At 46.3% G+C, this 12,735-nt stretch overlaps 1 protein-coding gene across 1 annotated transcript in view; it reads right to left on the bottom strand.

Moving 5' to 3' along the window:
* Nucleotides 1-11,742: 11,742 nt before the first annotated feature.
* Nucleotides 11,743-12,735, bottom strand: part of EDAR (ectodysplasin A receptor) — a 41,214-nt gene continuing 40,221 nt past the window's right edge. Inside the window, exon 10 of the mRNA XM_004704430.1 lies at nucleotides 11,743-12,065. Coding sequence (XP_004704487.1) covers nucleotides 11,743-12,065 — 323 coding nt within the window. The remainder of the gene's footprint in view (nucleotides 12,066-12,735) is intronic.

Genomic DNA, 12,735 nt, shown 5'->3' with positions numbered 1-12,735 from the left:
ATGGACAGCAATAATGTGACCACCATCATTTTCTCTCCTTTTGTACTAAAACCATAATAATCCCTCTATTAGTAATTATTATAGGACCTATAACAGTCTCTTCTATCTGAATTCCACTTAGAAAATGTTTTACCATTGAAAGCATAACTTTAAACAGCTTACTAGTTTCCATACCCTTTAGGATTAGCTAGCAATAATGGCTATCAGAACTAACACTGCTTGGACAGTATTATGTGCCAGATGCAGTACCACTGCTTTACATTCCTTACATAATTTTGGCGAGTCTAAGGAAGTGTAACATCATATTATTACCTCCATTTGGAAAATGGAGATCTGTTAAGATAAGGACATGGAAGCATGGGCAAAGGGTTTGAAACTCTTTTCAAAAGAATCCCAGGCAGGAGACCTGAGCACATGGACTCTTTTCCCGAAGTGAAGCAGGTATCGAGGTAAATGATGTCTGTGGACTAGCATGAAAAAAGAAAGAAAGAACACGAAGGATCGCTTGTTTAACGGGAGCACCAGATAACTTTTAGGTTTAATGACCAGAAACCATCACTGCTGTCAAAGGGAATGATTCAACTAAATTAACTAAACTCTGAGCAAAGCCCTGTATAAATAGGTGCCCTTTGATTTAAATTTGGGGACCATGGATTGTTCTGCCACGGCCTGTTTGGGTCATTGAGGATGTGGGCAGAGGACAGCGCAGGTTATTACCTGCACAGCCCAGCAACGGAGGTGAGCTGTTGCAGGCCGCAGGGGGTCTGCTGTTCTGGGTAGCTGCCGTAGAGTTAGTCTCCAATTCATGCTGACCCTACCCGGTTTCCTTGAAAGAAAGACATCCCCTGAAAATAAGACCTACTTATAGTTTTGCCTCTTGCTGAAATATAAGGCACCCCCTGAAAATAAGACCTCCCCCAAAATAAGCCCCCCCTCAAAGCTACTGTAACTCTGGACCATAGTGGTGGGCGCCGCCATGCAGCTCACTATTGGCCTCAGCGCAGCCGGAGCAGACAGGAAGTGCGAGGTCTCTTTTTATAAAACAATAAACAATAAATGTGTTCTTCATGGAAAAATAAGACATCCCCTGAAAATAAGACCTAGCGCATCTTTGGGAGCAAAAATTAATATAAGACACTGTCTTATTTTCGGGGAAACGGTATGAACAACTGTGTGGCGAAGTGAAGTTTCTTGGTATGGCTCTTCCATCCCTAGTGTTTGTAAATCCCACAAGGGACTTAGTTGTAGCGTGCAAATAAGACGCGGAGGACTCCAGCTTGGGAATCGGTCCGTTTTACCACGATTCCCTTAGAAAGCACGGCATTTCCGAAGCAGGAGCAAGAAATCCCAGGACTATCAAGAAAGAAGAACCACTAGTGGAGTGTACATAAGATCCCTACCTGAGGTGGGAGAGGCGGCAGAGGCAGAAGCACTGCAACCCGAGCCAGCGCAGAGGAGCATGCTAAGACCATGAGCCAGAGCACAGGGCTTCCCAGGCCGGAGGAAAGCTGTGTGTCTTTGGGCAGGAAGCTGACTTGCATAGTGGGGTGTGCTTGAACATCTATCAATGCTAAACAAGTTTGGTAACACCTGACGGAGCAGGGTCGAGGCTGAGCAGCCACATGGCGTGGTGGAGAGGCTGCGGACCTTGCCTGGGGCATGATTGCAGGGCAGTGTGGCAGAAAAGACTGTATCCTGCAGTTTTTTTATCTTGAAATGTGATAACATGTTAACCTCTCTAATAAATCCCATAATTGTGAATATCACATGTGAGCCCTATGTGGCGATTGCACGAAATCATTGAATCCAGCAAAGATTTCGTGTGCAGCACCAGAAGAGGATCAAGAAGGATAGAGGGTGGAGATACGTCTGACCTCTGCCTGTGGCAGTTGACCTTAGGCTGATAAGGAGTTGGAAGCTCCTTCTCTCTGTGTAGCCAGAGGTCAGATGTTGCCCCCATGCCATTTCCTCAAACAGGATTGATTTGTTGTGATCCATATGGCATTTGCTTGCTGAGTTTTGGAAGTAGATGGCCAAGTTTTTTTCCTAGTCCATCTAAATCTGAAAGTTGTGCGAAAACCTGTTCAGCATCCCAGCAACGCGACCCTCTCTACCCACAGATAAATGGTAGCTGTACTTGATGTGTATTGTGGAGTGCCACAAATTACTCAGTATGGCCTTTCTAGCCATGGGTCTTTGTAACTCCCCTCAAACGACTGGGTAAAGCCATGCACATAAGGTGTATGGAGATCTGAGCTGGGATTGGCTAGTTTTACCAACCTGCTGGGGTGTGAATGAGTCATCTCAAAAGCAGGAGTGGGGTATCTCCCTGCCATCAAGTAAATGTGAAGCTTGTCCTCCGGCTGCAAAGATTGCTATGGGCTGATCTGATCCAGGAGTCAGAGCTGTGACCCCAGAGGAGTGTCCGGAGCAGCAGCAGAAACAGCAAAAGCAAGAATCAGAGCACAAGCGAGAGCAGCAGAGTGCGCAGCTGATGGAGCGAGCAAAGCTAAGTGCCTGTGGGCAGGAGGCTGGCTGGTGGAATGGGTTGCCTCCAGGTACTTAATGGGGTGGGGGTGGGGGACAGTGTTGGGGGAGTAGGTTTGTTAGAGCTGAGTACCTTTGGGCTGATGCTTCCGCTGACTGGAGTGCCCTTTGGGCTTCTGTCAGCAGTGCTAAAGGAGCTTTCCACTATTTGCCAGGGCAGAAGGCAAAGCCACGTGGCCCAGAGACCAAGGACCAGAGAGAGGCATGCCTACAGGCATGGTGGAGAAGAGGGGCTCTAGTCGTGAAGAACTGTGTCAGGAGCATTTCTGACCTTGAATTTTAACTCGTTAGCTTCCCTAATCAATTCCATGGATTGTGCGTGTTGTCTGAGTTGTGTGTCCACTGCGATGGATTGTGAAGCCCAGTAGGGAAGCAGGGCGGGAGCGTTGTGCCTAGGAGGAGGAGTTGGTGTGAGAATTGATAACGAAGACTGGAGGGTGGAGGCACTAACATAGGAACCAGCCATGGATTCACGTTGGATTTTATTCTTTCCTCCTTGTGAAATCAGAATGTCTTCAAGCGGAAGGGTGACTTGCATAGTGCCGCCGCCCCCACATGATTATGACTGGCTAGAATCAAACCCAGGTCTTACACATGGCAGGCAAGAATTCTACCATTGAACAACCACCAAGGGTGGCCAGTCCCACCATAAGCTCGTTAGAACTGAGCTCATGAGACATGCCCTACTTTCCTCTTGGGAACTCCCCCATTCCTTCTCTCAGAATCCCCAATAAGTCTGACTTCACTTACTTTAATAAACTAGATCCAGTTGGAAAGTGCTGCCCCTGGATTTGTAACTGTATTTCACAAGAACTTAGATACCTGCTGTGGTAGATGTAATAATGCCTGCCACTTAATTCTACCTCCAAACACCAAAGGCGTACACATACTAAAGCCTGGATCCTGGAAGCATGTTCCTTGATAGGCAAAAGGGACTTTGCAGAGGTGGGTAAGGATCTTGAGATTGGAAGATTATCCTGTGTTATCTGGGTAGGTCAATGTAATTGAAAAGGGTCCTTAGAAAGGAAGCAGGGGAGAGATGGGACTTTCACTGCTGTAAACAGTATGTCTTGGAAACTCGCAGGGATAGTTCTGCCATGTCCTCCGGTGTTGACTCAGGACAGTGAGTTTGGTTTGCTTTTGGTTTTATACAGGAAAGAGGAATGTAGGAGACCCGGAGAAGGGAATGTATTGGTGGCTGCAGTAATGGCAGGGATCTGACTGCCGGCTTGGAAAACAGAAGAAACCCCTGAACCAAGGCATGTTGGTACACTAACAGTGGTTCTCAACCTTCCCAATGCCACGATCCTTTCATACAGTTCCTCATGGTGTGGTGACCCACCCAACCATAACATTATTTTTTTTGCTACTTCCTAACTGTAATTTTGCTACTGTTATGAATCGGGCAACCCCTGTGAAAGGGCCCCCATAGGGGTTGGGACCCACAGGTTGAGAACCACAGCTCTAGAAGCTGGGAAAAACCAAAAATAGATTCTCTTGTAGCGCCTCCAGAAAGAATGTAGACATGCTGTCCATTGGGTTTTAAGCCATTAATTTTGTGGTCATTTCTTTCAGAAGCAATAAAGAACCAATGGGAAGTATTGCTACACAATCATAGAAGCAGTGTTAAAACAAAAATGGCACAATGTGAAGCTGTTGCTTCTTGACATATCCTTCATCTAGCTCTAAGCAATCCTGAAGGTGTTCTCACCTTCCCTAAGACTCTCTGCTCTGATTCCTATCTCCTCTACAGGGCACTTTTTACATCCTCCAGGGACTCACGTGTCTTCCTTTTAAGTGTTTGTTGAATTTGGGGAACAAAAAGAAGTCTGAGGGGCAAGGTCAGGGTTGCAGGCTGGATGGGGTAAGGTTTCCCAGCCAAACTCTCAGGACCATTCGTGCTGCCCGCGTGGAATGAGCAGCACCCTGATGGGAGCAATGACTGGGTGCAGCTTCCTGGGCTCCCCACCAATCCCGCTTTCAGCTTTCTTCCAGCGTCCTCAACGTGGGCTCCTGTGATTGTCCAAGATGACACCTTAGAAATCCACCCCCCCGAAACTCGCTATAGCCTACTCAGGTCTTTCTGCCTTGAATTGTATGGTCCAAGAGACCCCTGCGGAAGCTACTATTTTTATTCAAACGTGGTTTCATTTTTGGAGGTTGTCTTAACAAGATGAAGACAAGTGTATTACCAAGAGAACTTTTCTCAGCCACCAACTAATCCCAGAGACATGTTTAAACGTGTCTTATTTGGTGGGCGTGGGGGTGGCGGAATCAAACAAACCCTTATGTATGTATGAGCCAGAACCCAAGTTCCAGTCCTTTTTCACTTACTGTACCTGAACATCCCTGGGGGTGTTTGCATTGTGCCGCAGCCTTTACTCCTTCTCTATACTGGTGACCTTGGCCATTGGACTCCCACAAATGGGTGTTTGTCTATCGCCCTTCTACCTCCCCCCTTTAAGGTGACCAGACGTCCCAATTTTGGCGGGACAGTCCCGGTTTTTGACATTTTAAAAAAGTCCCGATTTTTGGAAAGAATGCACGACAAGCTAGGGAACGGTCTATTTTGTCTGTATAGACCAAAATTTTAATCAAGAACCCCCCCACCCCCGGTCAATGGTGTCCCGCTTTACATCTGGTCACCTTACCTTAACGCTATATTAGAAAATGAGCCCCGGTAGTGTAGAGCCTTATGAGTTGGGCTGCTAAGTGCAAGGTCATCAGTTTGAACCCACCAGCTGATCCAAGAAAGAAAGATGAGGCTTTCAGCTGCTGTAAGGATTTAGTGTTTTGGAAACCACAGGATCGGTCCCGCTCTGACCCAGAGGGTCTCTCTGAGGCAGACTTGACTCGATGGCAATGAACTTTTGCGTTTAAGTCTATCTGTCACCATGTGAATTGCTTTGGCCAGGAGACTGGAGTTACAAGTGCTGTGTGTCAGTTCTGAGCCTGGATGCTAAGGCTCTCCCTTGCATGTCTGTCATTGCCATCGCGAGGCCACACCTGAGCTAAACCACTAGTGTGACGGGAGATGACAGGCTGGAGAAGGGCTGCCTTAGTGCAGGTGTCCCAGCAAGCAGAGGTTCCCAGCTGAGACCAGAGGCCCGTGGTCAAGCTCAGGTGACCACCTGAGCCCAGTGTAGACCAGCTGACCCCTACTGACCTGACATATAATAGTTGTTTTCAGGTCCTGAATTTGGGGTTTGTACACAGCAGTGCCTTATAATAAGTGAATTATTGTAACTTGAAAAACAGTGTTCTAGGTGATCTTTACAGGATCTCATGGTCACATCTCACCACTTGTCTGTGGGGTTGTCATATTGTGGTGGCTTGTGTGTTGCTGTGATGAGGGAAGCTGTCCCCCTGGTATTTACAGTATCAGCTGGGTCACCCAAAGGGAACAGGTTTCTGCGGAGGTTCTAGACTAGGAACAGACTAGGAAGAAGGCATAGACTGTCCACTTCAAAGGAATTAGCCATGGAAAACCTTGAAAACAGCAGCAGAACACTGTCAGATACGGAAAACCTCACGAACAGCAGAGACCGGGCTGGACAATGAGCTCCTCAGGTCAGAAAGTACTGAAAACAGGACCGAGGAAGAGGTGCTTTCTTCAAGTAGCATCAACCATGAGAATGTGGGTGATAAAGCCTTTGGGACCCTCATTTGCTAATGGGGCATGACGCAAAATGAGAAGAAAGTGCTGCAAACATCTATTAATCATTGGAACTTGGAGTGTATGAAGTATGAATCGAGGAAAATTGGAAGTCATCAAAAATGAAAGGGAATGCATGAAGATCCATATCCAAGGTGTGCGTGGGCTGAAGTGGACTGGTATTGACCATGTGAATCAGACAGTAGTACGGTTTCCAATGCCAGGAAGGACAAATTCAAAAGGAATGGTTTTGCATCCACCTTCAAAGGACATTTCAAGATCTGTCTTACAGTGTAACGCTGCCTGTGAGAGGATAGTATCTATCTGCATACAAGGAAATCCAGTCAATACAAATATTAGTCAAACTTGTGCATCAACTGCTACCTAGCGTGATGGAGAAATTGAGGAATTTTATCAACATCTTAAGTCTGAAATTGATCAAACAAGCAATTAAGATACATGATTGGTGATTGCAAGCAAAGGTGTGAAACAAAGAGGAAGGAACAGTAATTGGCCTTGGTGATAGAAATGAACTTGGAGGTTGCATGAGAGGATTTTGCAAGACAAATGATTTCTTCAGCATAAATATATTCTCAACAATATACATAGACTTCTCAGAGAGAATGCACAGAAATCAAATAGACTTCACCTCGGGGAAGGGATGCTGGAGAAGCTCAATATTACAAGCTAAAAAACGAGACCAGTGGATGACTTTGAAACAGACCATCACTTGCTCAGGATGAAGTTGAAGAAAATGAAAACAAGTCCATGACCTTGTTTTAACCAAAATATGACCTTGAATGTATCTCATCTGAGTTTTGAGAACATCTCAAGAACATTTGAAGCATTGAACATGAATGGCAAGACCTGATGAGCTGTGGGATGAACCAAGGACCTTAAAATCAGGAAAGAAAGAAAGGCTCAAAGTGGATGTCAGAAGAGACTCTGAAACTTGCTCTTCATCACAGAGTAGCAAAGCCAGATGGAAGAAGTGACAAAGTCAAAGAGCTGAACAGAAAATTGGGAAGGGCAGCTTGAGAAGACAAAGTATTATACGGACGTGCGCAAAGACCTAGAGCTAGAAAACCAAAAAGGAAGAATACGCTCAGCATCTCTTAAGCGGGGGGAAAAAAATCAAGCCTCGACTGGAAAGATTGAAAAATTTTATGGGCAAAGTCTTGATTCATGCAGGGAGCATCAAAAGAAAATGGGAAGAATACACCGTCTCTGTCCAAAAAATGCAGTTGATATCAACCATTTCAAGAAGTGTCATATGAGCAACAACTCTGGTACGAAAGGAAGCAGCGCAGGCCGCACTGACGGCGTTCACCACGCACAGGGCTCCAAGAATTGATGGAAGGTCAAATAAAATGTATCAAAGGCAGATGAAGTCCTGGAACACTCTCTCGTCTATGCCGAGAAATTTGGAAGACAGTTACTTGGCCAACTGACTGGAAGAGATCCCCATTTGTACCCATTCCAAAGAAGAGCTGCCTAAAAGAATGCACAGATTATAGAACAATACCCTGACCATCACAGGCAAGCAACAGTTTGCTAAAGACCATCCAACAATGACTGCAGTAGTACACTGAGCAGCACAGGGAGCTGCCAGAGGTTCAGGCCAGATTCAGAAGAGGATGGGGAACAAGGGGTATCATTGCTGATACCAGATGGATTTGGCTGAAAGCAGAGAATACCAGAAAGATATTTACTTGTGTTTCATTAACTACACCAAGGCATTTGACTATGTGGACCACAACAAACTATGGATAGTCTCGAGGCGAATGGGAATGGCAGAATACTTAATGGTCGTCAGGTGGAAACTGTGCATGGATCAGGAGGCACTTAGGCAAATGACACAAGGAAGCACTGCATGGGGCTGAACAGCAGGAAACGTGTGTGTCAGAGTCGTATCCTCTCACCATGCTTATCCAATCTATATGCTGAGCAAATCATCATTGAAGCTGGGTTAGATGACAAAGAATTTGGCATCAGGATTAGAGGAAGATTTATTAGCCTATAATACGCAGCTGACACAATTGTGCTTGCCAACAGTGAGGAGGACTTAAAACACTTGTTGATGAAGATCAAGAATTGCAGCCTTAGATTTGGATTACAACTCCATGTAGAGAAAACAAAACTGCTCGCAATTGTACTGGTAGGAAACATCATGAAAAATGGAGAAAAAGATTGAAGTTGTCAAGAATTTCATTTTGCTTGGATGGGTCCAGTCAACACTCATGGAGGCAGCAGTTAAGAGATAAAATGATGCCTTGCATTTGGGTAAATTTGCTGGACAAGATCTCTTTAAAGTGCTGAAAAGCCAGGATGTGACTTTGAGGACTAAGGTGTGCCTGACCCAAGCCATGGTATTTTCAATGGCCTCATTTGCATGTGAAAGTTGGACATCGCATAAGGAAGACCGTGGAAGAATTGATGCATTTGAATTATGTGCTGGCAAAGAATACTGAAAGTACCATGAATTGATAAAACAAACAAAAACCCAAACAAATCTATCTTGGAAAAAGTACAGCTGGAATGCTCCTTAGAAGCAAGGATGTGCTTTGGGCTTGTTATCAGGATGGACCATCTCCTGGAGAAGGACATCATGCTTGGAAACATAGAGGGGCAGTGAGAAAGAGGAAGGCCCTCACCGAGATGGATTGGCACAGTGGCTGCAACAATGGGCTCAAACTGACGCACAATTGTGAGGATGGTGCAGAAAGAATTAGGCAGTGTTTTGTTCTGTTGTACAAAGACTTGCTATGAGTGGGAGCTGACTCATTGGCACTTAACAACCTTGTAGCGTTTGCCTTTGTTGACTGCGTGGTCCAGGACATAGCAGTTTAGGTGATTCATATCTGGCTGATCCCAATACAAAGTCTAATAACCCAGAAATAAAGCCATTGGCGTGTTCTTCACTCACTCATTCCCCTCTTCAAAAGAGCTCATGCTACATATTCTTGAGATGTTCTCTTAATTTGTTTATTGATATTGTAGAATATAATAAGTTAAATATACAGAATTAGACAAAAATATTGACAATTAAGACTTCACTGGTTAAGGGCCACAGACGTAGCCTGGGGTTTTTGAAATATGTTTAAGTTTAGCACAGTAATTGACGGTCTTCATATAAAAGAGGTTGGCAGTTCAGATCCACCAGCTGGCTGTTCTGTGGGAGAAAGATGAGGCAGTCTGCTTCCACGAAGGCCTCAGAAACGCTTCGATCTCTCTATACTTTAAGGAAAGCTTTGAGTCAGAATCGACTCCGTGGCAGCAGGTTGTTGTTTATGTTGCTGTTTTTGGTCCATTCAAAATAACAGGTGGAGCCCCTGCCTTGGTCCGTCACATCATCATAGATTCCATCATGTACAGCTCCATCAATGCAACTTTTCCTGGATGGATTTCTAAGTGAGACAAGGGCAAAGGGATGTGTAGCAATCTAGGGACTAACTCGCTACCTGGCAGCTTCATTAATGAAACGTGGTCTGATGTTGGCTGACCCTGGTCCCACCATATCGATAGCATGAAACTAGGTGAAACCACCCATTCTGGAGAACAGCCACCCTTCCTCCTTCACGGGAAACATTGTTCCAAGGAAGGTGCAAGCTGTTCCCCTGCAATGACGTGTTCACCACATAGGATCTTTGCAGTCTGATTAAGAGCGAGACTCTCACCATTATCACAAAGCGGGAGGAAGGAGCACCGTAGGATTTCGGAGAGGACTTAAAAAGATAATTAGGTTTGCCACAGAGTTTTAGCTCTCAGTATGTATCAGAGAGGTTCTGAAAAACAGCAGCAAATGAAGTCAATGATGACATTAAATATTCAGAGCCTAATTATGATCCGATCACAGTATGTTCTACATCGATCAGTGGGAAATTGCTTGTTGGCTTTAATCATGTGACTGATCTGTCCCCTCCGAAGCATTTACTCAGTCACGTGACCTCTAACTTCAAACCCAACCAAACCATCACTTTCTAAGTCGGGATTTGTTTCATTAAACTTTTTTTAGGGGATTTATTTTAATTTGGTAACAACTTCAGTAAGACCTGTCTCTAAAAGAGCTCAGCAGTGAACTTGAAATGAACCCACTGGTGAGATTACGCCTCTGGTTCTCGAGCTCTTGGCAGTTCCAGGAGAAAGAAAAGAATCTGCCAAGAACAATGGCTGCTTATTCACTGTAGCTCTCAATCATATGCCAGATCGTCACCCTTCCTGAGAAAGCCCCAAATCGGAGCTTTTCTCTTTTTAGCCCCAATTTGCTTGGCTGGTCTCAAGATGTTCACTTCCAGCAGGGCCTCCAGATGGTGCGTTTCTGCATCCCCACGCCCCCTTGTACTCTCTGGATCCTTACTTCCCGATTCTAAAATCACAGACCACCACAGTTGGGAGGGCCTTAGAGCCTGGCCAATCCAAACCTCTCATCTGTAAAAGAGAAACTGAGGCCTACAGAGGAAGAGAGAATTGGCACACGGAGAACCTCCGTCTCTGGTCCCTAAGCCCAGGGCTCTCTGCATAGCACTTGCAGGCACCACTGCCCATGACTGGCTCAGAAGACCTGGAGTGAGAAACCCCTATGAGATCAGGCTCAGCCATAATAAGTCTTAGATATGCATGGAATCTAGAATGAGGTGTGGCTGAACCCTTAGGAAGTTGTCATTTCCCTTTCTAAGCAGAGTTGACAACGTATTGCTGCTGGAAGCAGAGCGGAGTCTGGCACATTGTGCCGTCAGCTGCTTCTGTCCTTGGGCACTGCCGCCCCCCTTAGTCACGGCTGACTAAGAAGGAGTGAGGAAGGCAGGTCTACTTGATGGAGAAACACATGCTTGCGTACCGACGGCAAGATGCAGGCCACAGAGTGAGCTCTTCCGTTACCCGTGGGAGGTGGGGGGAGGGTGTTGGGAAATAAGAATGATCTCAAGGACAGGTAAAGTTATCCTAAGGAAGCCACGTAGGCACTTAGCAGCCTTATACTGAACCTGGAACCACACCTGGGATGGAGTGTCTGCATTTTGTCATCAGCTGCCAAAACTTTCAAGCCCATCCTGCATGAGGAAGTCCTTCTTTCTTACCCCAGGGGAAAGCCATCTCCTTCCCCTAAAACATTTACTACATTTTCTTAGCCACCCGCTCATTCAGTTTTGCAGGCATGTCTTATGTCGCCCACAAGATGGTAAACTCCTTAAAGGCTGGGTCCAGATTCTTCACCCCAGTCACCTTGGTTCATTGGCGTCTTACTCCGCAAGGTGTGTAGAATGAATTAATGGCTGGTTAGACAAACAGATATCCATTCTACCTGATGAGGTACAGGTGAGTGGCTGGGAATAGCCCAGCCTGAATCCTTTATCTTCGGTTTGCTCGGATGTCAGGCCTCCTTTCCTCTTGCTCTTTGGAACCGCCTGGGCATACCCTCCTGGTGACATTTCAGAAGCAACCTTGATTCTCAGCAGTCTGTTGTCGCCACTCGCAGCAGCTCCAGAGCCCTTGCTTAGGTCCCTTGGCTCACCCCAAGGAAGGACAGTTCAGAGTCATGTCCCTCAGGATGTGGCTGGTTGTGGCGGTGCAGGGGGCACGACCCCTGCCCACTCCAGAACGTCTGCACACAGGGACTCGACGGCATCCAGCCGCTCGATCTGCACCAGTTTCGTGAGCAGCTCCGGGATGCTGTAACCCGCGGTGCTGATCCGGTCAAAGAGCTGCATGCCGTCCGTCATGCCCCCGATCTCATCCCTCTTTAGTCCAAAGCTCTCGGCCAGGTGGCGCCACGTTTTCACCACAGCCTTCTCCGAGTTGTACGTGGAGCTGAGCATCCGGCTGGTCTTCTCCAGGCAATCAAAGGGCAGCTCTGTGGGGCTGAGACCTATGGGGAGAAAGGGCCAGGGTCAGATCTCACCAACTGCAGTCAAGAGAAGCTCAGCACCATTAAAAAAGTTTCAAGATATGTTTGCAATACTGTGAAATAAACACAGACTCAAAAAGCCACACAAATAGGTGCATCGCTTCAGATGAATAACATCTAGAACTTGGTCAACGACAACAGAAACCTCCCATAGGCCCCCATCCCTCCTCAAAAGAAACATGATCTTGGATGATAGCAATCCCGTGAAGACCAACTTTCTCACTGCCATCAAGCCCATGCGGACTTATAGTGACCCGGTAGGATGGGACAATGCTGACTTGTAGAGGCCCCGTAGGACAGGATAGAACTATTCTTGTGAGTTGCTGAGACTGTAACTCTTGATGGGAGTAGAAAGCGCTGGGTTATTCTCATGGAGCAGCTGGTGGCTTGGAAATACTGATCTTAACGTTAACAGCCCAGAAGTGGGTGTTAAACCCAGGGACAAGGGAATAACAAGTGATCCAAAATCGATGGCAAGGAGGGTGTAGGAGGCCTGGTAGGACTTGATCAAAGGCAATATAACCTAGAGGAATTACGGAAACCCAAATGAAGGCTGAACATGATAATGGGACAAGAGGAAAGTAAAAGAAAATAGAGGGAAGATCTAGGAGGCAAAGGGCATTTATAGAGG

Source organism: Echinops telfairi, unplaced genomic scaffold, assembly GCF_000313985.2.
Source record: "Echinops telfairi isolate 266 unplaced genomic scaffold, ASM31398v2 ScPeMD7_7467;HRSCAF=8505_1, whole genome shotgun sequence".
Taxonomy (NCBI): domain Eukaryota; kingdom Metazoa; phylum Chordata; class Mammalia; order Afrosoricida; family Tenrecidae; genus Echinops; species Echinops telfairi.
Note: the sequence above shows the minus strand (reverse complement) of the source record. Positions and strands in the feature narration are given on the sequence as shown.